General features: G+C 36.6%; 1 protein-coding gene across 1 annotated transcript; it reads right to left on the minus strand.

Annotated features, from left to right (window-relative positions):
• Nucleotides 1-22,254: 22,254 nt before the first annotated feature.
• LOC131413491 (olfactory receptor 2B6) lies at nt 22,255-23,196 on the minus strand. The gene has a single exon (XM_058554019.1). The coding sequence runs from the start codon at nt 23,194-23,196 to the stop codon at nt 22,255-22,257; it is 942 nt and encodes a 313-aa protein (XP_058410002.1).
• Nucleotides 23,197-27,903: the final 4,707 nt, after the last annotated feature.

The raw sequence follows: 27,903 nt of genomic DNA on the forward strand, positions 1-27,903 counted from the left end.
AACAGGGGGAAGAGCAATTTTCAGCTTCTGTAGTTCTTTTTAGAAGTTGGAAGGAAAAACAAGACCCTAGAGATCTCATTATAATGATTATTAGTATGGAGCTACTGATGACAATGATCTTGTTTTCTCTATGTCCACAGGGATCTGGCTCTTGGAAGAGTAGAGCTGATTAACGTGTTCTCCCCGTGTTGCATGCAGCTATTAAAAAGTTTCAAATGAGTTTCATTACGATTCACAAAATGCAGTGATCTCTAGGGTTACCTGTCTTAGAGGAGAAACAGTCAATTAAGGGCTGATGCAGTGGAGAGTTAACATGAGTCATCTCCTGTCACTGCTGTGTTGCCTTAGCTTTACAGTTCCCTCTCAGAGCTACTCAGCAGCCCTGGGGATTTACCACTAATATTATGCACACCATCAAATCTCAACTTTCCCAACGTAACTTGAACAATCATCCTCTCACTTCTGGATCGCATTTTGTTGTGCTGGCAGTTAATGGAGGTCTCTAGAGCTATTCTCTATCAGTGACTTTTTTTGTTGTTGTTCTATACTTACTCTTCGGCAATAATTCCCATAAAAACTCTAATGCAGAATTACTCTGGGAATGTAATAACATTTATTCATGAAACATATTTGCAGGCATTGTAAAAGACACTTGGTATAAAAATAAATGTTATGTTTCTACCCTTAAGGATTACACAATCCAGAGGAAGGTAAGAATGAGGAAGTTACAATATTGTGTCAAAATTACAGTCTTATTCAAGACAGAGAAAAAGATTAGGTTATTGATTCTGTTGTGTTTGTTAATTGCTCAGAATTTTTCCACTCAACAATATTTTCACTTCCCATTAAGTATTGTGTTCACTGCTATATTCCCAATGATCAGCAGACATTTGGTCCTGTCCAAAATGTCCACATTTGATCCACACCAAAAGGTCTTTGATATTTGGTCCTGTCCAAAACATCCATGGAGCCATTGGGTCCATGCCAAAAGGTCCTTGACATTTGTTCCTGTCCAAAACCATTTGGCATGGACCAAATATGCTCGTGGACATTTTGGACAGGACCAAATGTCCTGCAAGTTTCCCAAAGCCTAGCAAAGTGTTAGCACATAGTAGTTAATAAATATTTGTTGGTTATGTCACTTAATCTATAAAGTGATAGTAAATATAACATATTGAAGACTTGTTATCTTTTACATAAACATTTTGAAAAAAAAAGCCATAGATAATTTTTGGTGGAGTAGATTCTAAGGGCAAATGATTGTAGTATTGACTTTTATATAGACAATAAAATGGTGACTATCTATACCTTACTTCTTCTTCTTGCATCTCCGTTTGCCGTAAGTAAATATTTCTTAGTTTACTGACAACTATGTACATGGAGTTTAGTAATAAATATAAATAAGTGGAAACAGGTGATATATAGTAAAATTGAAGATTCACACATAGTATGTCGTAGAAACTCCACATCTACAGAAAAACTTGCATATATACCCAAAAGATAGATACAACAATGTTGATAACAGCTTTATTTCTAATAGCAGAAAGTTGGAAAGCACTGAAATGAGTATCGATTGGAGACCTGATTAATACACTGTGATCCATTCATACAAAGGAATATACTACAGTACAGAAAATGAATCAAAATGGATGAAGCTCACATTACATTAAATGAAAGTGAAGAAAGTTTTGCATTAGTTGGAGTGATCATGCAGGGATTTATAAGCTATGTTAACAGTTTATTTATTTATTTATTTATTTTGTGAGGAAGACCATCTCTGAGCTAACATCCGATGCCAGTCCTCCTCATTTTTTTTTTTTTTTTTTTTTTTGCTGAGGAAGACTAGCCCTGGGTTAACATCTGTGCCCATCTTCTTCTCCTTTATATGGGACACCACCACGGCATGGCTTAACAAGTGGTGTGTCGGTGCGCCCTGGGGATCCGAACCAGCGAACCCCGGGCTGCCACAGCGGAGCGCACGCACTTAACCACTTGCGCCACTGGGCTGGCCCTGATGTTAACACTTTAAACTTTACAACAATTGCAATAGAGAGTTTGGAGCAGGAGTGAGTAACGGCTATAATTTAAACTGGAGTATGCCATTAACAGACTTACATTTTAGTACGAGCATTCTCACTGGTGTGTGGGAATAAATTTGATGGGAACAAGGCTAGAGGCCAAGATAGAAATTGGGGAATTGTTGTAGTAACATAGGCCAGTGATAGAAGTGGAAAATAAAAACAAATTCAAGAAATATGGAAATATTGAGGAGGATAAACTAACAAGATTATTTATTGCATGCAAACAATGAGAAAAAGGACTGACGTGGATGATGCCTGAACTTCTGGTTTGGCCAACTGAATCCTCTCCATAATCTCCATTTCAAACATCTCTCTCTGATGCAACACCTCTTATTTTTCGAGTTGACTTCCTCTTGAACCTTGACTCTAACTATCGTTCAACCCCTCCAATCGATTGAATCTACCAGTTTTTTTTCCTACTTGCCTCCTTCCTATTCTTCTCTTTCTTCCTTAGCAAAAATTTGCAATATCACAATTTTGGTTAAGTTCGACTTTTTACCAACCCCATACTTCTCCTAATATAGCTTAATAAGACTGGAGAAAACTCTATTTTATTTCAAATCCATAGCCACATACCTCAAGTAAACCCTTAATGCTGTCGGGCAATTGTATTATACTTTCTTAGTCCTTTTACTTTTCCACTCTCACAGATAAGTATTTCACAACTTCTAGTTCTCCAAATCACCAATACCTCCTTACTCACTCACACTCTCAGCTGCTAAACTTTATGCCTAATTTTACTGAGAAAGTTGAAGCAATCAGAAGAGAACTTTATAGACTCCTCTTTAGCGACTACCTCTACCACCTACTGACATCATCACCCATATCCTCTGTCTTCCTGCTTCTTACCACAAATGAACACTCATCCCCAGGACAAAGCCAGTTCCTCCACTTATTCATTATATCCCATTCTACCTCATCTACTCGTGGATATAACTCCAGAAATTTTCCCACCTTTCTACTACATCATCAAGTTCTCACTTTTTTTTTAATTTTTTTTTTTTTGCAGGGAAATATTCGCCCTGAGCTGACATCTGTTGCCAATCTTCTTTTTTTTCCCGCCCCAAAGCCCCAGTACATGGTTGTATATCATAGTTGTAAGTTGTTCTAGTTCTTCTATGTGAGCCGCCACCACAGCATGGCAACTGACAGACTGGTGGTGTGGTTTCACGATGGAGAAGCAAACCTGGGCCACTGAAGCTGAGAGCATTGAACTTTAACCACTAGGCCATCAGGGCTGCCTCTCAAGTTATCACTTTTTACCACATCATTCCCAGGATGAAACATGTAAACATACCATTAATTCTAACATCTTAAAAAAAAAAAATCTTTCCTGACCCATCTTTCCCTACTAGGTACATTTCTAATAATTTATTCCCCTTCACAGAAAAATTTCACAGAAATAAATTCTGTTTCTCCCATCCTCTTTTAAACCTACTCTAGTCTAGCATTTGACCTCACCACCATACAGAAACAGTTTTTGTCAACATCACAAATTGTCTCCAATTTGCCAAATACAGTGGTGCATTTCAATCTTTATCTTATTTGACCTATGAAAAGCATTTGCCCCAACTGACCACTCGCTCCTCCTTATTACACTTTCATCGCTTGACTATTTCCATCAATGAATATTAGGTGTATTTTATAGGGGGAGGTGGCAGAGAAGAGGATATCTTTCAGTTTATGGGTAGAGACTAATGCACACTATGTGGAGTTCCTAAACTTTTAGCTGGATGCCAGGAATGATATGGAATTTGGAGATATCTCTTTTTTGGAGGAGTGGAGCATATTTTTGCATGTATGCAGCAAAGAAAATGAACCCATATTTTGTGACTATAAGAGTGGACTACAGTCATTGTAAGTGCTGTTCATCAAACATTTCCATGTCTCATATCTTCTGTGTATGTGCTAGGACTGCATTTATCTGCACCCTTAAATTTAGTGTAACCATGCAACATGATTTGGTCAAAGAAATGTGAGCAGAAGTATCATTTGTCACTTCCAGGAAAAAGCTTTAAAACCCAGGGAACAGGTTCCCACTGCTGTGGTAATCATGAAAACACAAGTCAACATGAAATCTCTGCTGTGTTTTGTCCCTGAGTGACTTTGATAAACAGAGCTCTTTTATCAGGATTTTCACTGGGTGCATGGTATTAAAGAGAAATAAATTTTTGTTGTACTAAGTTACTGTGATTTTGGTTGTTTGTTATCATAGCACAGGATAGGCCATCTTAACCAGAACACCTTCCCTCACTCTGTTCCAGCCATCTTAGATTTATTCTTGTTCCTCAAAGAGCTACTCATGTTTAAACCTTGGGACTTGCTTTCCCTGTGCCCTCGGCTTCTAGCACTCTTCCCTCAGACGTGCTCTTGGCTAAGTCACATAACTCCTTCAGACATTTGCCCAAATATCACCTTCTGAATGAAGCTTACTCTGAACATGCTATTTAATATTGAAACTTCCCTCTCAGCATTTCCAAATTTTCTTAAATTTGTTCTGATTTTTTATATAAATAATTATCAGTTTCTTATATATTTTAAAGTTTTTTATTATGTTTAATGTTTATTTTATGTATCCTCTGCTAGAATGTGAGCCCCACAAGGGCAGTGATTTTTGTCTATTTTGTTTACTGATATATCTCCAATTCTATAACAGTCCATGGAGTTTGGTAGTTACCCAATAAATAGTTGCTAAATAAATTGAGAAAATAAACATGATTAGATGTGCAAGTGGAGTCGTAAATACAAGTTTAGTGTAAGCTAAGTAGAATCTAGTATTATGAAGTTCATCAAAAGAAGAAAAAATAGAAATTAAAAAAAACAAACAAACTCATAGATGCAGAGAACAGATTGGTGGTTGCCAGAGGTGGGGTGGGGGGGTGAGTGAAATAGGTGAAGGGGATCAAAAGGTACAAACTTCCAGTTATAAAATAAATGTCATGGGGATGTAAAGTCACAGCATGGTGACTATAGTTAATAATACTGTATTGCATATTTGAAAGTTGCTAAGAGAGTAAATCTTAAAAGTTCTCATCACAAGAAAAAAATTTTTGTAACTATATATGATGACAGATGTTAACTAGACTTAATGTGGTGACCATTTTGCAGTATATACAAACATCAAATCCTTATGTTGTACACCTAAAACTAATATAATGTTATATGTCAATTATACTTCAATAAAAAAAGAAGAGGAAAAAATATCTGCAGGTGTGAAATTAAGAAAAGAGACCTGAACTAAAAGAGATCAGCTATAAATCATTTTATACCAAATAACCATTGAGAGATATTGTCTTGTAAGTAGAAATTACTTTGGAATACTTCATTATTTATTAGGCTGAATAAAAGGATTAAAGAAATCCCCCATGTTCTTCTATGTTATAAGCTTCTTGAAGCCAGATAACATTTATCTTGTAACTACTGTATCTACTTGTCCTAATAATACCTGATAAACATTTTGTTTCAATAATTATAAAAATTTAATTACTATAAGAATGAATGAAGTATGCAAGTTCAAACACATGGAACTTTATGTAAATGGTAGAGGTAGTGATGATGTTAATGTTGCTGATGGTAATGATAATGAAAAAGTCAGTTGATATGGAAGAGTATAGAGGAGTCAGGAGATAAAGGAGGTTACTTGATATAAAATAATCTATAGCTGATCTCTCTAGGACAACTAGTTAGAGCACAACCCTAAGCATGTGGATTGCAGAATGAGTATTTTGGTGGACTGGGGGAAGGCTGTGAAGGACAGATCATATATGTTGGTCAACACCAGTGAACAGGTACATAAGTAGCAAAATTTACTGGGGAGAACGTAAACCCTGGACATCTGTGAGCATATTGAGAAAAATGAGGTAAGGAAAGGGTAAACAAATGCAAACAGTGTACAAACTTTGGTTAGATCCAAGCCCTCAAATTACACTCCTTTTCAAGAAAAGGACATAAGCTCAAGCATCGTTATTGGAATGTTGATCTACTGCACTGGTAAACTGGAAAGAATCATAGATATTGAAATAGTTTGAGTGATAAGAAAATGATTGATTCTATTCAAGATAATGGGTGGAGCACACTATCTCTCTACTCTGATTCTCTATCTCTAGTAAGGAGAACAAAAAGAAGGCCATATATATTTTTTAATTATAAATTTATGTGAAATCAAGAAAGACAATTAGCAGGTGGAAAGGGTCTGAGGAATACTAGAATGTATATAAAATATGCATATATATTTGTATACACACACAAACATACCTTTACACACTGACACTTAAGATTATTGTTAAGCAAATAATCACTTCTTTCCCCCTCTTAATGTGGGCAGATTTCCCACTTCATTATGTTGGGCTTGACCGTGTAACTTGCATTGACCAATGGAATGCTAGCAGACATGACACAATTAAAGGTCTAAAATGTGCTTATGTGGTTTGGCTTTCTCTTGTTTTCCAGTGATCTGCTATAAGAAGATTTCCCCAAACTCATGAATGTGAGAAAACAATTATTTTAAACTACTGAGTTTTGGGGTGTTTTGTTACATATTTTTATTGTGGCAATAGCTATCATTAATTAATGTTATATCATGATGAAATTTCAAAACATTAAGTATAAAGAGGAAATCTTTAAAGAAACGTTCAAAATTAAAAGGTTGCATAAAACACTGCTATACATGTATATCAGAGTTGAACAATTAAGTAAATGGTTGTTGGACAGTGGGAGCCAGGTTTCTTACTGTTGGAGTGGGAGGTTACTAGTAAGCAAATGGAAGAAGGTAGAATCATCCATGTGGAAATGAATTAGAGTTGGAGACATCAGTATTAACTTATGTTTAGCTCAACATAGAACCAGATGGTTACGTATAGAAATGTGTAGACGTATGTGTATATACATGTGTTACTATGCACACGTATAAGTCCTTGCTTTCTCAGCTGAGAGGGCCTAAAAGGAACAACACCCCGGTAGCAACAAGCGCACCTAGTACCTAGTACCTAGACCTTGGTTTCTAATACCATTCTCCTATAAAAGAATGAAATCCCTTAGAGAAATGGCTGATTTTAGGACTGGGGAAGAAATATACAAGCTGAGACTGAAGCATCTCATAGTGCTAGACAGTAATGAGTGCTTAAAAACTAGTGGTGGGTTATGTCAAAGGGACACAGGAGCCAACAGAAAAAGTTCCCAATGGCCAAGTTGGAACAATTTGAACAACAAAATAAATAAAATAGTATTAGATTAAAATCCAAAGTATAAAATAAATTGTGTATGCATCCATACTGATATAAATGGTTGAATAAATAAATAAATGGGAGAGAATAGACAAATATCCCATGCAAAAGAATTCCAAATAATTTATGGAGATACTCTGTCCTCAAGGAGGATGTAATTCCTCACTCCTTAATTGAGAGCTGTGAATAGTGACTTCCTTCCAAAGAGTTCAGTATAAAAGGGGGAAAAAAAGAGTAACTTGACAATAGAGAAGACTGGCAAACACTACCTAAGCCAAGTGATTAGATTAACATCAACATTAGCATAAATCATGTAGATAGTACGTACCCTTAATATCATGTGATGAGAATAGCACTTTACCTCTGTGTTCTTCCTCCCAATAACATAACCCCAGTCTAATCATGAGAATAACATTATACAAATCCCAATTGAGGGACATTCTGCAAAATACCTAACCATTACTCCTTAAAACTGTCTGGGTCATCAAAAATAAGACCAGTCTGAGAAACAAGAGGAGTCTGGGTAGACCTGATGACTAACTGAAATGTGGTATCCTGTATAAGATCCCTGAGCAGAAAAAGGAGATTGGGTAAAAACTAAAGAAATCTTAATAAAGATTTTATTAAGACTTTAGTGAATAATAATGTATCAATATCAGTTCTTTGGTTGTAACAAATGCACTGGACTAATATAAGAAGTTAATAATAAGGGAAACTGGTTGTAGGGTATATGGGAACTCTGCACTACCTTTGTAGTTTTTCTTTAAATTTAAAACTGTTCTAAAGCAAAAAGAAATAACAAAAACAAAACAAATAAAAGATGGTGTAAAACAAATTAAGAATTGTAATGACATTAAATTTCTGTGTTAGTTTAGTTCTTCTAAGAAGCAGACACCTTGAGGCGATTAGATGTTCAAGAGAGTTATCAGGAAAAACATCTGTGAAGAAGAATGAGGAAGGAGCCAGTTGGAGGCTGGAAGAGCCAACCACAGACTACTGTGGAAAGTCTTACTCTAGAGGAGAAAAGGAAGGAAAGAAGATTGGGTGTAGAAAATACCTTAGACTTCAGAGCAGTTCTAAGATATTTTGGCAGGGTCAAGTGGAGTCCTCGAACCAACTTAAGCAATTTGAACGTTTCCTATCTAAGTAGCCCCATGGCTCCCAGACGCAGGTGTGCCTTAATATTTCTGCCACACTCAGTCATAGACTGGGAGAAGCCCATGGGAAGCATGGCCTCAGCCTGCACAGTGATGGATTTCAGAGCACAGCAGTTGGGGTTGTCAGTCAATTGCATTCTTACAATCAGAGATGTGAATGGCACAATTTCATGGTCAGCACAGTTCATTCCTGGCCCTCACAGATATTTGTCTCCACATATATTTAGGGAGTAGGTCTTCCCTGGTACCTAAGGACCTATCTTTCTGAAGAGAAACTCAGAAGAAAGAGGTTAGTGGGAAGAACTACAATTCTTGTTGCAGTCAATGATTTCAGGGCCACACCAGGTTTTTATCCCCTTCCTCTTCTAATATCTATTACAAACGCCTCCCACTTTCATCTAGCATCTTGATAGATCTTAGTTGCTGACTTGAGAGTGTAACCCAAATCTTCATTTCTAAAAGTCTGAACCACTGGTAATCATACCTTTCTCAGTCTGGGGTTGCTGCATCTTTCTGTCCATAGTTACAACAGGGCAGGGGATCATCAGAAGGCAGCCAAGTGGATCACCCGTGTTCTGCATGAATTCTTCCCTGGCCCCATTATCTAAAATCAGCCCTACCTCCTCCTGCTGTTCAGGGTCAACTATCCCCGAAAATATAATAGTTACCTATTGCTGCATAACAAATTACCCTGAAACTTAGCAGCTTAAAATAACAAACATTTGTTATTTCACAGTTTCTTTTAGGTCAGGAATCTAGGCACGGCTCAGTTGGGCTCCTCTCATTCAAGGTCTCTCACAAGGCTGCAATTGAGGTGTCAGTTCTCTAATTGAGGTGCCCAAGGCTGGAGCTACAAGCATCTTAAGGCTTAACTTGATTTCCAAGCTCACTCACTACCTGTGGGCAGTCCTCAGAAGATTTACTTGCAAGCTCACTCATTTGGGCCTCTCCATAAGGCTGCTCTATGACATAGCAGCTAACTTCTTCCCTAGTGAATGATCCATGAAAGACAGTGAGAGAGAATACCCAAGATGAAAGCCAGTCTTTTTAGAACCTACTGTCTCAGAAGTGACATTATATCACTTCTGCTCTGTTCTATTTGTTAGAAGTGAGTCAATAAGTCCAACTCATACTCAAGGGAAGGGGATTACACAGAGCACAAATACAACGAGGTACAGATCATTGTGGACCATCTTAGAAGCTGCCTATCACATATGGTTACTCCTCTTCTCCCCTACTAGTCTCTGGACACAAAGAGTCTCAAATGCCCTGGCAGCAGTCATGGCTTGTAGTTCCATAGACACTCATTATGTCCGATGGCAAGAGTGTGCCCCTTTAGGGAATCAGAATCTCTAACCCCGCAAAGCCCAAAGTTGCAGTGATGGGATGCACAAAACTCCCCAGCGGGTCATTGAAAGTGATGACAAATGGGGTCATTCCTGCTTCTACCTGTTGTTTCAGGACACATGCATTCTTCCTCCTGGGGATACAGCACCAGATAGAAGTCTCTGATTCAATTATGAGACTGAATATACAAATAGATAATGACCAGACCACATATGAAAATAGAACTGTGACCCATAACCCCCACAGCAGCCTTCTTGGGAAATCAAATCATAACCTCATCAACAATCAGTTCAGAGTAGTCAGGATTTGGCCAATAACTACCAGCTTCCCTAATTTTTGCCTCGTCTTCCAACTCAGGACCAACCAGAGAAAGGCAACTCTGCTCACCAAACAGATCAAATTGGATGACTTGCTTTTAGTTAGCCCTCCAGTTTCTCCATGCCAACAACCTCCAATCAGAGCATACTCGAAGGCTTCCCCTTTTTCCCACAATAATTCTTCCCCACTGCCTCCTTGCCCCTGAGTCTCTGCCAAATGCAAGTGTTGGTGGCTGACTCCCTTACTATAGCAAGTTCTGAATAAATAGTCCTGTCTATTCTCATTTGAGTAGTCTTCATTTATTTCTACAATGCATATACTGCACCCTGAATGACAGATCTTTTCAAAGTGTTGCCTCTGAGCTGTTGCTTTTGTTGGACCTTTTAGAAGGGCCTTTCTTTAGGCCATTCCAGCATTCTATGAGACCAGCTGCTTCTGGATAGTGCAGTATGTAATACGACCAATGGAACCCGCGGTCTGGAGCCCGTTCTCTTATCCGCTTTGCTGTGAATTGGGTCCTCTGGTCAGATGCAAAGCTATGTGGGATTCCCTACGTATGGATCAAGCATTGCATAAGACTCCATGGCTGGCTGAAGCTCTTCAGGCAGGAGAGGCAAACACATCTACGAAAGAGATATCCTTGTGAGAATAAACCACTGGATCCTAAAAAGGATCCAATGTAGTTGACTTAATGGTAGGTTCTTCTCAACGGATAGTGCTATATCAGAAGTTTCTGACAGGTCTGGCATTCAAAGGCAGCAGTATCTAGTGATCAGCTTTGGTAAGTGGGAGCCTCTGCTATGCCACTGTGGCCACCCCATTCATTTGCTCATTGTGCCAATTCCAGAGTGGCCAATGATGAAGTGTGGTTAAGATCAACTGGCTGAGTCATTTTGTTTACTTGATGTTTGGAGCTTCTTCCATGGTAAATGATTTTTGGTGGGAGATGACATGTGCTACAAAATCTTTACCCTTGATGCCCACTTCCATATGTACATCTAGTTGTCTTTCTCAGGTGTATCTCCCACCCTCTAGAGTGCATGTGTTTTAGCAAGGCCTTCAGTGTACTAGTTGTCTCTTGTTTGCTTCTTCCCAATCAGCAAGCTGTAATAGATGTAAAGGATGGATGCGGTGTTCTGTGGGATTTCAGATGGTCCAGATGAGTTAATATAGCCCTAAGGCAAAACTTTAAGTGAATATATCATTCATCCCATGTGAACTCAAACTGTTCCTAAACCTCTCTCTGGATTAAAATGGAAAAGAACATTTTTGTTAAATCAATGGCCACAAATCATGTACTCAAGGGAGTAAATAATTTGGTCTAGCAAAAGTACTATATTCAGCATAGCAACTGTGATTGTGTTACTACTTGGTTAAGCCTGCAGTAGTCTACAGTCATTCTCCAGGATCTCTCTAGGTTCTGAAGGAGTCAGAATGGTGAAAAAAAAAATATGATAGAGACTATCATTTCTGCATCCTTTAGGTCTTTAATAGCATTGCTGATCTCTGCCATTCCCCTTGAGATGAAGTATTGTTTTTGACTTAATATGTGGGTCAATGAGTTCAGAGGAGGGATGACAATTTCTGAGGTATTTACGTGGCCTTCCCATTATGAAAGCTCTTACCCTATAGGCCAAGGATCCAGTGTGGGGGTTACTCTAAATATCAAATATATCAACTTCAATTATGCACTTGAGGACTGAGGAAATAAGCACTAGTTGGAACCATTGTCCCATTGGGCCCATGATGATCCAGATATTAGCCAGAACTCCATTTTATTACCTTGCTTCCCCAGCCCAACACTCTAACAAGGGAGGAATGATGATGCTTTAAGTTTCCAGGTATCAATGTCAATTCAGGCTGAACACCCCAAGCCTCAAATACCCGGATATTCTCCTTTCCCCTGTGTACAGTTATGTGAGGAGATGGATGAGGATCCCTTTGGAGAAGAATTGTGAAATCATCATAACATATACTTGCCATGGTATTGCAGGGTCCTTTGTGAAGTGAATGTCAAGAGGAGATTAGATGTACAGTCAATTATTTGATAAAATCACTTGTGAGAGGAAATGGGGAGGGAGCTGGAGGAGGCTAGAAAAATTGTCAGAATATGCAGTTCTGATCCCTATCGAGGGGAAAAGAAAGAAAGGAAAATTGAGTAGGAAAAATCTCAGATTGTAGAATATATCTGGGCTGAAGGATGGAAAGCAAAAATTAATAGAAAATATAGAAAAGTGTATAAGAGACATGACAAATATAAAGAAAAAGACCTAACATATATGTAACTAAGGTCTAAAGGGTAAGAAGAGAAAGATTATTTTCCATGTTATCACATTTTCTAAAGACACATACATTTTTGTGGCTGTATGGTATTTTATTAGATGTATACATCATAATTTATAATGTTTATCCATTGCCATTTAGTCCTTTCATTATATTAATAACTCTATTATATACATTAATTACTATTCATAATACTTTTGCAGAAATGAAAATACTGAATAAAAGTTATAACTCTTTTAATATATATTGGCAACTATTTTCCAAAAAGGTTATAAGTTGCAAGATTTTAAGCAATATTGGAGAAGCCACTTCAAAGTGAGATAATACAATAGAAGCACAGACCATATAAAGCATCACCAGACAATCCATATTAATCTGTTGTGTTTGGTTCTACTGTGAAATATAGATAGAAACAAATCTGAAAAATGAGATACATATTGCATACTGGGACAAAAAATAACAATTGTTTTAATGGATAATGAAAGAGTAAATTTTGATTAAGTGATTTTTTTATACTCCATGGAAGAAATACAATTTTGAATTTATTTTATTGTAAAGTAGCTTTCTGAAATATAGATGAAAATCGATCTATTAATTAGTCAATCAATCCAATAATCCCATTTAATTTATATGAATTTCTACAGCACCAAATGCCCATATATACATATAAACACACACATATATGCAGTTTATGTACTGATGTTTAACCAAAACAACTACACAATTGTCCCATATAACATGAGAATGAATGTATGTATGGATATATCATGTTGAAATTTGAAGACCATATTTGTAATATCCAAATGAATTGTTCTAATTTATAATTTCTAATTATAAAAGTTACTATAAAAAATGTACAGAGAGATTCTATACATCCTTCACTCAGTCTCCTCCAATGTTAATATATTGCAAAACTATAGGACAATATCAAAACCAGGACATTGATATAATCTATAGAGTTTATTCAGATTTTACCAGTTACATATACACACATTTGTGGTGGGTGTATGTGTGTGAGTCTATGCAATTTTATCATATGTATAGCTTCATGTAACAACCACCACAATCAAGATATTTAACAGTACCATCTCACAAGACTCCCTTGTGCTACCCCTTTACAGGCACACCCACTTCCTCCTCCCCCCATCTCTAATGCCCAGCAATCACTACTCTGTTCTTCATCTCTGTATGTTATTTTATGAATGTTATCTAAATAGAATCATTTAGTGTTTATATTTTTTTATTGTTGTAAGATACTCCTAGCATAAAATTTACCATTGTAACCATTAAATATATAAAGTGGCATTAAATTCAGTGGCATTAAATATATTCAGAGTGTTACACAACCATTACCACTATCTAGTTCCAAAACCTTTTATCACTCCAAATAGAAACACTACCCATTAAGCAGCACATTTAACTTTTAACAATATTAACTTTAACTTAGCTTCAATAATATATGAAAACTTTGCTCTTATATGTCTCCATTCCTTCCATTTATATTGTTATTGTCACAGCTTCTTTATACATTGTGTGCCCATTAAAATAGATTTATAACTATTGTTTTATGCATTTGTCTTTTAAATGATATAGGAAAAAAAGGAGTTATAAACCAAAAATATAATAACACCAACTTTTATATTTACCTGTACAGTTACATTCACCAATGTTCTTTATTTCTTCATATCAATTTGAGTCACTGGCTAGTGTCCTTTCATTTCAGTGTGAAAGATTCTCTTTAGCATTTCTTAGAGGGCAGATCTACTAGTAATTACCTCTCTCAGCTTTTGTTTATCTGGGGATATCTTAATTTCTCCTTCATTCTTGAAGGATAGTTTTGCCAAGTATAGAATTCTTTGTTGACAGGTTTTTTTCCTTTCAGCACTTTAAATACGCCATCCCACTGTTTTGGCTTCCATGATTTCACTGAGAAATTAGCTGTTAATTTTGTTGAGAATCCCTTGTATGTTGACTCACTTCACTCTTGTTGTTTTTAAAATTCTCTATCTTTGGCTTTTGACAGTTTGATTATAATGTGTCTTGGTGTGGAACTCTTTGAATTCATCCTACTAGCGATTCATTAAGCTTCTTGGATGTGTAGATTCATGTCTTCTTATTAAGTTTGAGAAGTTTTTGATGATTGCTTGTTCAAATAGTCTCTATACCCATTCTCTCTTTCCTCTCCTTCTGGGACTCCCATTATATATAGGTCAGTATGCTTGTGGTGTCCCACAAGTCACTTAAGCTCTGTACATTTTTCTTCATTATTTTTTCTTTCTAATCCACAGACTTGATGATTTTATTTGACCTATCTTCAATTTCACTGATTCTTTCTTCTCTCTGTTCAAATCTGATGTTGTACCCCTCTAGTGAATTTTTCATTCAATTGTTGTACTTTCACCCCCAAAATTTCTATTTGGTTCCTTTTTATAGTTTCTATCTCAATATTGATGTTCTCTATCGGTAGTGACAGCATTTTCTTGGTTTCCTTTAGTTCTTTGAGCATATTTAAGACACTTAATTTAAAGTCTTTGTCTGGTAAGTCTGGTGTCTCTACTTCCTCAGGAAGAATTTATGTTCATTTATTTTTTTCCTATGAAGGGCCATACTTTTTCTTTGTATGCTTTACACTTATTGTTGAAAACTAGAAATTTTGGGTATATGATACAGAATGAAAGAATAAAAAATAAAAGAAAAACAAACAAACTCTCCAGGTCTTTGCAGATTGGATCTGTCTTGGGGCACTCTTCAGTGTTTAGCAAGACTGTTTACAACCCTGCCTTTGCTTTCATTTCCTGCTTGCTCTGAGCCTAAAGATCACCCAAAGGTGAAAGCTCATGAACTTCTCAGATCATTTCTGAGCATGCATATGACTTTCTAGCCTCCTTCATATAGGCAGTAGATTTTCAAAGCCCCCAAAAATCTCACTCTCCAGCTTTTCCTCCCATACTTTCAGCTTACCTATTGTTTGCCGTAACTGTTATTTTTTGCTCCAGGCTGCAGCAGCTTATTCTTTGACTGTCATTGCTTTCAAGGGCTGTGGAGCCGCTCTGCCCTAATAGAGTTCAGAAGTGGGTGTAATAAAGCAAGCCCCCTGAAGCAGTCCTTTGGGGAATCCTCAGTGAGGTCAAAACAGGCAAATACAATTCCTTGGGACCAAGGTCCACTCTGTTTCCCTCAGAACAAGGTATTCACTGTGGGAATGTGGGCTGCCATCTTCAAGACCATCTCCATGTCAGGGAGGGGCATCAGATTAGGGTAAGTTAAAATACCACAAAGATCTCCTACCGTGTTTCAGTGGCCTTTTTCCTGGCTAAGCATTCAGTTGGTTGCTGTAAACCTTTGAGTATGGCCCTTGGAGGTCCCTATTGTGTTATTTTCACTGATGTCACTCCAGCATATATCCTTTGGAGATTGGAATTTTTTCAGCAGTATAATTTCCTTGAGGTTCATCCAAATTATTGTGTGTATCAATAGTTTATTCCTTTTCATTGCTTAGTAGGACTCCATGGTATAGTAATATGAAAGATTTTTAAACCATTCACTCACTGAAAGATATCTGAGTAGTTTCCAGTTTAAGGCTATTACAAATAAAGCTTCAATGAGCATTCGTGTACAAATTTCTACATAAAAATAAATTTTCATTTCCTTGGGATATATGTCCAAGAGTGCAATTGCTGGATTAAATGGTAAGCCCATTTTTTGTTTTAAGAGGAATTGCCTAACTATTTTCCAGAGCGACTGTAACATTTTACATTAACACCAGCAATATATGAGTGATCCAGTTTCTCCACATCCTGGAGAGCATTTGGTGTATTTTTTTTCAGTCATTCTGATAGGCATGCAGTGATATGTCATTGTGGTTTTAATTTGCATTTCCCTAGGCTAATGAAGTTTTTTTTCTTTCTTTCTTTCTTTCTTTCTTTCTTTCTTTCTTTCTTTCTTTCTTTCTTTCTTTCTTTCTTTCTTTCTTTCTTTCTTTCTTTTTTGTGAGGAAGATCAGCCCTGAGCTAACGTCCATGCCAATCCTCCTCTTTTTTGCTGAGGAAGACCAGCTCTGAGCTAACATCTATTGCCAATCCTCCTCCTTTCCCCCGCTTCCCACAGCCCCAGTAGATAGCTGTACGTCATAGTTGCACATGCTTCTAGTTGCTGTATGTGGGACACGGCCTCAGCATGGCCAGAGAAGCAGTGCGTCAGTGTGTGCCTGGGATCCAAACCTGAGCCGCCAGTAGCAGAGCGCGCACACTTAACCGCTAAGCCACGGGGTCGGCCATAGGCTAACAAAGTTTAACATTTTAATAAACATTTTCTGATTGGATTATTTGTTTTTTTTCCTTTATTTCCTCCTTCAACTTTATTGAGGTATAATTGATATACAAAAAGATGCACATAATTAATGTATACAATTTGGAGAATTTGGATATATGTTTTCACTTGTGTTACCATCACCATAATCAAAGTGATAAACATATTCATCACATCCAAAAGTTGCCTTGTATCCCTCCAGTTTTTGTTTCTTTCTTTGTTTTTGTGGTAAGAACAATTAACATGAGATCTACCCTCAATAAATTTTTAAGTGCACAATATCTTATTGTTCACTACAGGCACTATGTTGTACAGCAGATCTCTGGAACTTACTCATTTTGTATAATTGTTACTTTGTACTGTTGAACAACAACTCCCCATATCCTCCTACTCCACACACTGGTAACCACCATTCTATTGTCTACTTCTATACATTTGTCTATTTTAGATGCCTCATCTAATGAGGAGTCATGCAGTACTTGTCCTTCTGTGACTGACTTATTTCACTTAGAATGATGTCTTCCAGATACATCTATGTTGTTGCAAATGGTAGGATTTCCTTCTCTTGGGAATAATATTCTCTTGTATGTATATATAACATTTTCTTCATTAATTCATCTATTGATGGACATTTGGGTTGTTTCTATATCTTGGCTATTGTGAATAATGCTGCAATGAACAAAAGAGTGCAGATATCTGTTTGAGATCCTGATTTCAATTCTTTTGGATAAATACCCAGAAATGGAATTGCTGGATCATATTGAAATATAAGGCACACAGAATAATCAAAACAAACTTAATAAAGAAGAACAAAGTTGAAGGACTCACACTTCTTGGTTTCAAAACTTATTACAAATCTATACAATGAAGACAATGTGGTACAGGTATAAAGGTATATGTATAGCTCAATGAAATAGAATTGAGAACCCAGAAATAAACTTTCATATTTATGGGCAATTGAATATTGAAAAAGATGCCAAGATAATTCAATGGAGGAAAGAACAGTCTTTTCAAGAAATAACGCTGGGACAAGTAGATGTCTACATCATTCTTTTAGATGTAGATGTTGGACCTCTTCCTCATACCATACACAAAAATTAACTCAAAATGGATCATAGATTAAATGTAAAAGCTAAAACTACAAGACTCTGGGAGAAAACATAAGTGTAAATCTTCACAGCCTTGGGTTACACAATGGTTTCTTAGATTCAATACTTAAAGTATATGACAAAAGAAAAAAAATAGGTAAATTGGACTTCCTCAAAGTTAAAAATTTTTGTGCTTCAAAGGATACCAACAAGAAAATACAAAATGAGAGAATTATCTTTGAAAACTATATATATCCAGAAGGTGTAAAGAACTCCTACAGCTCAACAATGAAAAGACAAATAACTTAAAAAATGGACAAATGATTTGAATAGACATTTCTTTAAAGAAGATATACAAGCGGCCAATAAGTACATGAAAAGATGTTTAATATCATTAGTCATTAGGGAATGAAAAGAAAACCACAAGACACCACTTTGTTCCCACTGTGGATGACCATAATCAAAAAGACAGAAAACACCAAGTGCTGTGAAAGATGTGGAGAAACTAAAATCCTTGTATATTGCTGGTGTGAATGTAAAATGGTGTAGTTGCTTTGGAAAACAGTTTGGTAGTACCTCAAAAACTTAAACATAGAGTTACTATATGACCCAGTAGTTCCACTTCTAGGTATATACCCAAGAGAAATGAAAACATATGTCCACACAAAAACTTGTACTCAGTTATTTACAGCGTTATTCACAATAGCCAAAAAAGTGGAGACAACCCAAATTTTCATCAACTGATGAATGGATAAACAAAATTTGTCATATCCATATAATAAAATATTATTCAACAATAAAAAAGGAAGTACTGATACATGCTACAGCATGGATGAATTTTGAAAATATTAAGTGACAGAAGTTAGTCATATAAGACCACATATTGTATGATTCCATTTATGTGAAATGTCCAGAATAGGCAAAGATACAGAAGGTAGATTAGTACTTGCCAAGGGCTTGAGTTGGGGGGAAAATGAAGAGTGACTGCTAATGTTTCTTTGGGGGCTGCAAAGGTTTCTTTGCAGGATGATGAAAATGTTCTAAAATTACTAGTAATGGTTACACAATTCTATGAATACACTAAAACCCACTGAGCCATACATTTTAAATGAGTGAATTTTATGGTATGAGAATTATATCTCAATAAAGGTGTTTCAGACAAAGAAAATGAAACAAAAAGTTACAGACTGAGAGAAAATAGTTGCTAAGCATATATCTGATAAAGGACTTGTATCTACAATATATAAAGAACTCTTTTATCTTTATAAGAAGAAGACAAACAATCCAATTGATAAATGAGTAAAATATATGAATATAGATTTCACTAAAGGAGATATATGAATGGCTAATAAGTACATGAAAAGTTGCTCAACATCATTACTCATTTGAAGTATGCAAATTAAAACCACAATAGATATTATTACACACAGTCTAGAATAGCTAGAATCAAAAAGACTGAAAATACCATGTGTTGGTGAGGGTGTAGAGAAATTAGAACCCTCACATGTTACTGGAAGGAATAGAAAATGGTAAAATCATTTTGGAAAATAGTTTAGTATTCTGTTAAAAAGTTAAACATGACATACTGTACAACCTAGTATTTCTACCCCTAGGTATTTGCTCACGAGAAATAAAAATATACATTTACACAAAAACTTGTATATGAATTTTCATATAAGCATTGGTCAGAATAATCCAAACTGGAAATAATCATAAGGTACACCAACTGGTGAACAACTGTGTAAATTTACTAAAAACCATTAGGCAGTAAAAAATAAGTTAATGTTAAGCTCCTTAATCAGAGGATAATAGGCTATAAACATTTGAATATCTATAGATAGCTAGTTCACTCTAACCTTTAATTAAACAATCTAATACATCAAAGTTTTTGACTTCAGGTAGCTATTTTTGTTCTTAAATTAAATTCCTTCTGTATTTGTACTCACAGAATCACAGAATCTCTAAGCTGGAAATAACCCTACAAGTCATATAATCCAACCACCCCTCCAGTATTTGAATATCATATAAAATATCTCTACAAAGTGATCATACTTGAATAATTATTGCTAAGGAAATTTTATTGTTTATCAAGTTAATCCATTCTATGTTTGCCCCATATTGATTGTGAGCAAGTCCTTCCATACATTGAAACAGTAAATTCTCCATGTAACTTCTCACTAGTTCTTTTTTTAGAAACTACACAAATCAAGTCTAACTCCTCTTCTATACGACATCTTCCCAAATGTTTGAATATATTTGTCATCTCTCTTCCCCATTTTGTTCCTTTGATCCTGTAATATTGTGAGTTATAGTGAGAAATATATGTATGTCTCTGTCCCCAGTTCCTGACAGGGTTCCTGAAACCCTTGTAATTTCCTGGATGATAGGAGTGTCTTTTGTTTTAATGAGGTGACTCTGAAAGAGGGCTGGTCACTGGAAAAAAAACAAACCATGATTAGAAGCTTGGAATTTTTCATCCCTATTCCCCATTCTCTTGAGAAGGGAGAAGGGCTGAAAATGGAGTTAATGATCGATCATGCCTATGTGATAAAGCCTCCATAAAAATCCCAATAGTAGAGGGTTCGGAGAGCTTCCACGTTGGTGAACACATCCACACTGGGAAGGTGATGCACCACAACTCCACAGGGACAGAAGCTCCTGCACTGGGGACCCTGCCAGACCTCACCCTATATATTTCTTCATCTGGTTGTTCATCTGTGTCCTTTATCATATCTTTTAATAAAGTGGTAAACCTAAGTAAGTGTTTCCCTGAGTTCTGTGAGCTGCTCTAGCAAATTTATCGAACCTGAGGAGGGGGACATGAGAACCTCCAATTTGAAGTTATGGGTCATCTGGGGACCTACTACTTGTGATTGCCATCTGAAGTAGGGTGGAAGTAGTCTTGTGAGACTGAGCCCTTAACCTGTGGGATCTGACACTATCCCTGGTAAATAGTGACAGAAGTGAGTTAAGTTGTAGGACATCCAGCTATTGTCACAGAGAATTGCTTGGTGGTGTGGGGAATACCCCATATACATGGGAATTGGTCCCAGAATCTTTTAGATTCTCAATGGAAATGGTTATCATGGATGCAGTTTTGTTACAAAACCTCCCTAGACAGAAATATAAGGATAGGTATACTTACTACAAGGATTATTAATTACAAGAATTGAACTGAATTCAATTATCTACCTGTGGTACAGTGAATACATGTTCCCAGTTGTATTTTTTTGTGTGTGTGAGGAAGACCGGCTCTGAGCTAACATCTATTGTCAATCCTCCTCCTTTTTTTTTTTCCCCCAAAGCCCCAGTAGATAGTTGTATGTCATAGTTGCACATCCTTCTAGTTGCTGCATGTGGGACGTGGCCTCAGCATAGCTGGAGAAGTGGTGAGTCGGTGCGTGCCCGGGATCCGAACCCGGGCCACCAGTAGCGGAGCGCGTGCACTTAACCGCTAAGCCACGGGGCCAGCCCCCCAGTTGTATTCTTAGGGAAATCACTACCAGTCCTCCAATTTCTATTGTCGTATAGGATATAACATATGGTAAAAGTTTTTGTACTGATGTTCAATTTCATCCTATAGATTTAATCAAGCATTCCTGATCGCTCTTATATTTGGATTTGTTTCTCTCTCCTACATTATTTGCAATCTCTTTCTCACTTTGTGATCTATGAATCTAATAAGGCTACCTTCTTTGCCTTAATCTCAGTTATTGATAACTGTATATTAAAGAAATGATACTATATCCTATTACAATAAAATCTCTCTTCTTGAGTAACGTTATTCCATTAATCAACTTTTGAGTGTGGTTATAAAACTACTATTTTCTATTATTTTCTGGTTTTCTTTATGCCATATCTATACTCTATGTGAGACTAAAATGTGATGAGACTATTATTGTGCAAGAAAAGTGAATGAGACTAGAAATCTTTACATCATGTGCTATTTCAAAATCTAGGCTGTAAGTGTTTTAGGCTTTAAGAGAATAGTGATAATATTAATAATTGGGAGAATTATGAAAAATATTTCAAGGAAGTGAAAATTAGCTAGGCCTGATAAATACCTACAATTTGATCTAAAAGGAAATAAAACGGGATGCATACATGGCCAGAGAATGTATGATATTACCAGAGAAAGGATTTCTAGGTTTTACCATATCTTCAGAAAGGTTTAAGTTATACCAAATTGTACAAACGTTGATGTAAAGTTTGAAGACGTTGAGGTTACACGGTTTCTGGTGAAATGGAAGACTAGTTCCAGGTACTTGTTCAATGAATATGTTTAGGCAACAGAAAACTAATGTTGCCTTCTGTCAATGAAATTTTATTTGAGGGAGATAATTACAGTAGATCTCTGTAGGAATAATGAAAACAGGGCAACTTGAAAAGAAGTAAGTTAGTAAGCCAAGTAAACATTAAGCATTTACAAAGCTTATCATTTGCATACTCCTTATTTCTTCACTAAGAAGACTCTCACAACTACCCTTTTAAAGGCCTCCTTTACCTCTTTGTTCCTAAGTGTGTATATAAGGGGGTTCAGCATGGGTGCAATGATTCCATAGAAGAGGGAAACCATCTTTCCCCGGTCCTTGGAGGCAGAGGATGGTGGTTGCAGGTACATGGATATAGCTGTACCATAAAAAAGTGACACCACAATTAGATGGGAGCCACATGTTCCAAATGCTTTTTGTCTACCTTCAGCAGATTGGATTCTCAATACAGCTTGGACGATAAAAGCATATGATATAAGAATGAGTATCAGGGGTATTAGATGGAATAGCACACTTCCAAAGAATAGTTCAGCCTCATTTGCTGTTGTGTCAACACAGGACAACTTGAGCAGAGCAGGGACTTCACAGAGAAAGTGATCTACTACGTAAGGGCCACAGAGTGGCAGCTGGAGAGTCAGGGTAGACAAGCACACTGAGTTGCCAAAACCAGTAATCCAGGATGCAGCTGCCAACTGCAGGCAGAGCCTTTGGTGTATGATCACTGAGTAATGGAGAGGCTGACAAATAGCTACAAACCTATCAAAGGACATGACAGCCAACAGAACACACTCAGTGGTCCCCAGGGCCAGAAACATGAAAAGCTGAGCCACACAGCCACCGTAACTAATTACCTTCCTGGTGCTGTACAAATTGACCAGCATTTGCGGAACTGTACTTGTGGTGTAGCAAAGATCTAGGAGTGACAGATTAGTAAGAAAGAAATACATGGGAGTATGGAGTTTGGAGTCCAGGCGTGACACTAGAATAACTGTCAGATTCCCAAAGATAGTCGTGAAGTAAGAAATGAAGACGACTACAAAGAGTGGAAACTCCAGCCATGGTCGATTTGAGAAACCTAAGAGGATGAACTCCTGTGGGATGCTCTCATTTACCTGATTCATGATCAATGTCTCAACTCTTCCTTTCCTGAAACATAAAAATTCAGGAAGTCAATGAACACATATTTATTGACCATTTCAATTTTTTTTTCTTTTCAGTGAGGAAGATTAGCCCTGAGCTAACATCTATTGCCAATCTTTCCCTTTTTGCTGAGAAAGATTGGCCTTGGGCTAACATCTGTGCCCATCTTCCTCTACTTTATATGTGGGATGCTGCCACAGCATGGCTTGATAGGCAGTGCATAGGTCCACGCCCGGAATCCAGGCCTGTGAACCCCGGGCCGCCAAAGTAGAGCGTGCAAACTTAACCACTATGCCACTGGGCCAGCCCCAACTATTTCAGTTATTTATAATCACTTTACTACCTGTTTGAAGACATTTACAGAATTGATATTGCTTGTAACATGAAAAATACATACTTGGAAGTATTCATAATTACCTCAGTATTTCTAAAATCTAGTCTTTCTATATCTGTATCAGTCCTTCAAAAATGAAAGCCAAAATTTAAAAAGCAAATACCTGATTTAAACAATTTTAACAAAATTTGTTCTTTTTTTTTGTCATTTGGTTAATCTTTGCACTACTCTCGACCTAGATAGCTATTATTAGGGAGTTTCAGTGACAATCCTTGCCATACTACTTTTTAATTTCTCCTCAATGCCAAGGAGATTTCCTTCTCATCTGAAACAATTAAAATAATTTAGACCACTCCCAAAACTATGTAGATAGGTTCTAGCAAGGTGTCAGACACATTTCAAAGAAATATGTCTTTTGCCTTTTAGAACTTTATAGAATCAGAATAAAAAGATATTAATAACATGGAATTTGGAGCCAGACAAGCCTGGGTTAAGTTTCTACTATATAAGTCATTAGTTACATCAGCTTGGGAATGTTTCTTATTCTCTGTGAACTTTAGACTCCTCATCTATAAAATAAGAATAATAATGCCTGTCTAGAGTGGTGGTGTGAATGTGAATGAAAGGAAGTGTAGTGATCCAAGGCCTCTGAGATGTTCAGAGAGGAAAATTGCTTATGATTTTTAGAACTCTAAATATTCTAGAGTTACCAATGGAAAATGACTCTGAGAGCTGAAAACTTGCCTTCCCATTCCCTCCACAGCTCCAAAACTGTCAATCTCAATAATGAGGTAACAGTGATAGCTGATGTGAATTGTAAATATGATCTTTAATGTAAATTGTCTAGCATGTGCCACACAGCAATGTGAGTGAAAGTACCATAGCAACGCAGGAACTCTGAAATGTTTCCAGCAGAGGCTATTCAGAGTCATGTTTGCTGGAGGTACTAATATAAGTCAAAGCCACTAGTTGAAAATTTATCCATCCCAAAGTCGTCTACCTTACTAACACTACTCTCTATTATTTTATTATTATTTTCTTGGTATAGAAATGTGAATTTAATGATAGGAACATAATTTTTGAATTATTAGTCAATGTGTATTTTAGTTTTGTTCACTTATTCTACAGCTCTCAGTACAGAGTAATAGGGAAGACTTTTATATTCCCTCAAAAAATTCCTGTTGCTATGCAGCTGTCAATAAAATGAGGTATGAGATATAAATATAAATTCAGATATAAATATGAATGTGCAAAAATGCTCAAATCTTCAAGGGAAAAAAACAAGTTTCTGAGGATGCATTTAGCATGCTTCTGTGTGTTTACATAAGGCAATATAATATTGCATATGTCAGTACTCACATATGTGTAAAAATTACCTGGAAGTAGGCATAAATGTTAAAAGTTGTTACCTCCAGGGGGTGGGAATGGAGAGACAGTAAATCAGACTTTAATATTTAACTTTACTCCTGCTCATTCTAATTTTTAGTAAAGTATTATAATACTTTTTATTAATAAATATTATTATGTATTATATAACTTTAAATGTCTTACTCACTTATACTCTGCATTTTACTATAAGGATCAGCAATGCTTTAGACTTTAATACCATAAAAAAACAAATCTTACACAAATTTAATCTTTTATCTCTCAATAGATTCTTAAAACTGAGTCTGAATTAAGACTCTACAAGGAGATTTTCTAAAGGGTGGATTATGGGGGCATTGGGCATCTTATTGGCAAAAAAAAAATTATCGCCAATTAGAAGAATTCTGAAAAGCAGGACAAATGGAATCAGTAAAGAAAGATTTCACAACTTTACAATTTTCTTGAGTTACTCAAGTGTTGGAAAAATGTCCTCAAGTCCATATAATTAAGGTGACTCTACGCCACAGTTTACCCAGGGCTGCTGAGTTTACTCCTGCTGTCTTGACATAATTACTAAGAGAACCCTCCCATTGTCAGAAGTGGTCTTGTTTGGATGACAAGTTACAAGGTCTCCCTAACAGTAATACCAAAGAATGAAATAATTTTCTAATTATTCTTCAGGAGGAATCTCATCATTGAGAACATCGTATGTGTTTTCTCCTCCAATCTGGGCCAATGGTCTTTCCTTACCAGCTCTAGACCTGGCACATCTCCTCTTGAACTCAACCAAAAGACTGCCTCTCCAAGAAGCCTTCACTGATGAAGATTATAGGAGAAGGGGAATTCAGTTAACTTCTCACCTTTTCATGCTGAGTTTCAGTAATTGCAAAAGCAATAATCTTGCTTTTGTTATTATCAACACAATCCATCGGTTGGTGTGTAACATCATAGGTAATATCTCTTCATGGTCCACAGTAATGAGGACATGAGGAAGGGGGGAAAGTATGAATATTGGAGAAGGCAGGAGGGGATAACAATGATGGGCCAGAGGGCAAAGCAGGAAAACAAAAGTACTAGGGAGATTGTAGTGCCCCTAATTCTCATATTCTGTTATGCTCACTTTGTGGACAAATTTTATCCATCTTTCAAATACTCAGTAACCTCAAAATATATCCACTCTAAAAAAGAGATCTTTCTGTTAAAAAGTTGAAATATCGTTATATATTCAGAAGTTCAGTAATTTGACTTGTTATTCATAATCACTAACATCAGGTTGGAAGGATTTATTAACAACTGAAACAAACTAGAAAGTCCTCAACTGTGTCTCTGAAAGCCTAGCAAGTAGGCTAACTAATTATTTACCTGATTGCACCTGTGCCGATGGTGCCCTGTCATGGCCAAGGCCTCAAAAGACCACAAAATCTATATCTCTCCTCCTGAGTGGAATTCTTTCTGCAGCATCTTCAGAGGCCATTCTTCTCATTTTGAGTAACAAGTATTCCCTTGGTTAACATAGGTAGGAACATATTTTAACAATATGAGACACAAAAGGGATCAACAACCAGTAAGGAAAAGTGAGTATTTTTAAAAGCAGCAGTTGAAAGGGGCTGTTTGGACTGTTAGAACTTTTACTATATGTAACTCAGGATATTTCAATTTATATTGCCTAGATGAATATAAACTATTACCACCTGTTTGCCTATATATTGGTTGACATTACATCCTCCAACTACATACATTCTCACTCCATAACTGAGATTCGAAGATTCGGAATGATGAAGCTTGACAAAGTCTTGGAAACTTCTTTTTAAGCTTTTACTATGGAAAGAGCATTAAGATAAGAAAGATGACAAGAGCGGTAGTTTTGATCCCGCCACTAAGTCACTGCTCAACTGGGCAAGTTACTCAAAGGCTCTGGAAAGCAATTTAATCTCCCATAACAGTGAAATTTTCTGTGTTCCATTCAACATAAAAATTGTTTGCTTTTGGGGCCCAGCCCAGTGGCATAGCAGTTAAGTTCGCACGCTCTGCTTTGGTGGCCTGGAGTTCACTGGCCTGGATCCTGGGCACAGACCTACACACTGCTCATCAAGCCATGCTGTGGCAGTGTCCCACATGCAAAACAATTGAGGAAGATTGGCATGGATGTTAGCTCAGGGACAATCTTCCTCAAGCAAAAAAAAGAGGAAGATTGGCAACAGATGTTAGCCCTGGGCTACTCTTCCTCAAACAACAACAACAACAAAAATTGTTTGCTTTTAAGTTTTCTCAAATTATCATGCCTCTGTGAATGTATAAAAAGCTTTTATATACTACACTGAACTCCCATCTTCCTGCTGGAGTATAAGGACAAATAATAGGATTAATTTATTCACACAACATTGCAATTTGGCTTAGAATAGAGAGGGAAGTTTGTCAATATATTTTCTTCAATTTCATGAAAGATTAATTCAGGCAGAAATCTGAATTAGGAAGCTCAGAGACATTATTTTCCCAAGGTAGTACATAGCAGACTGAAGGTTAGACCCCAAGACTGCTCTGCTCTAAAATTTTAATTTTAGGTAATATAATGATAAACAGTCCATAAGATGAGTCCTCAGAACACCCAAATTTCAGTATGTTTCATATAATAATTTTCAGAAAAGTGTTCTACATACCTCCATTTCAAGCACTGAGATAGGATGATTCCTGGTATATGTCCAAGAAGCTTTGAATTCTAATAGGACTAATTAGAAGAGTGCAGGTTCAACAAACGCTTCGTAAGCTATTCAATTGTAAAATAGGTATGATGAATTTGTTCAACTTCTCCTTGTTCCACTCTTTAAGTGGCAAATTATGAGCTCTCCATTCAGGAGTAATTCAGAAAATATAAGAAAATGAATAAAATATCGCAGACAATCAGAACGTGTTTTTCTGGTATCACATGGCAAAATATTAAGGTATTAACTGCTGTTTTCAGAATTCTCCTCACCAGATTTGCAAAATAAAT

Source organism: Diceros bicornis, chromosome 14, assembly GCF_020826845.1.
Source record: "Diceros bicornis minor isolate mBicDic1 chromosome 14, mDicBic1.mat.cur, whole genome shotgun sequence".
Lineage (NCBI taxonomy): Eukaryota > Metazoa > Chordata > Mammalia > Perissodactyla > Rhinocerotidae > Diceros > Diceros bicornis.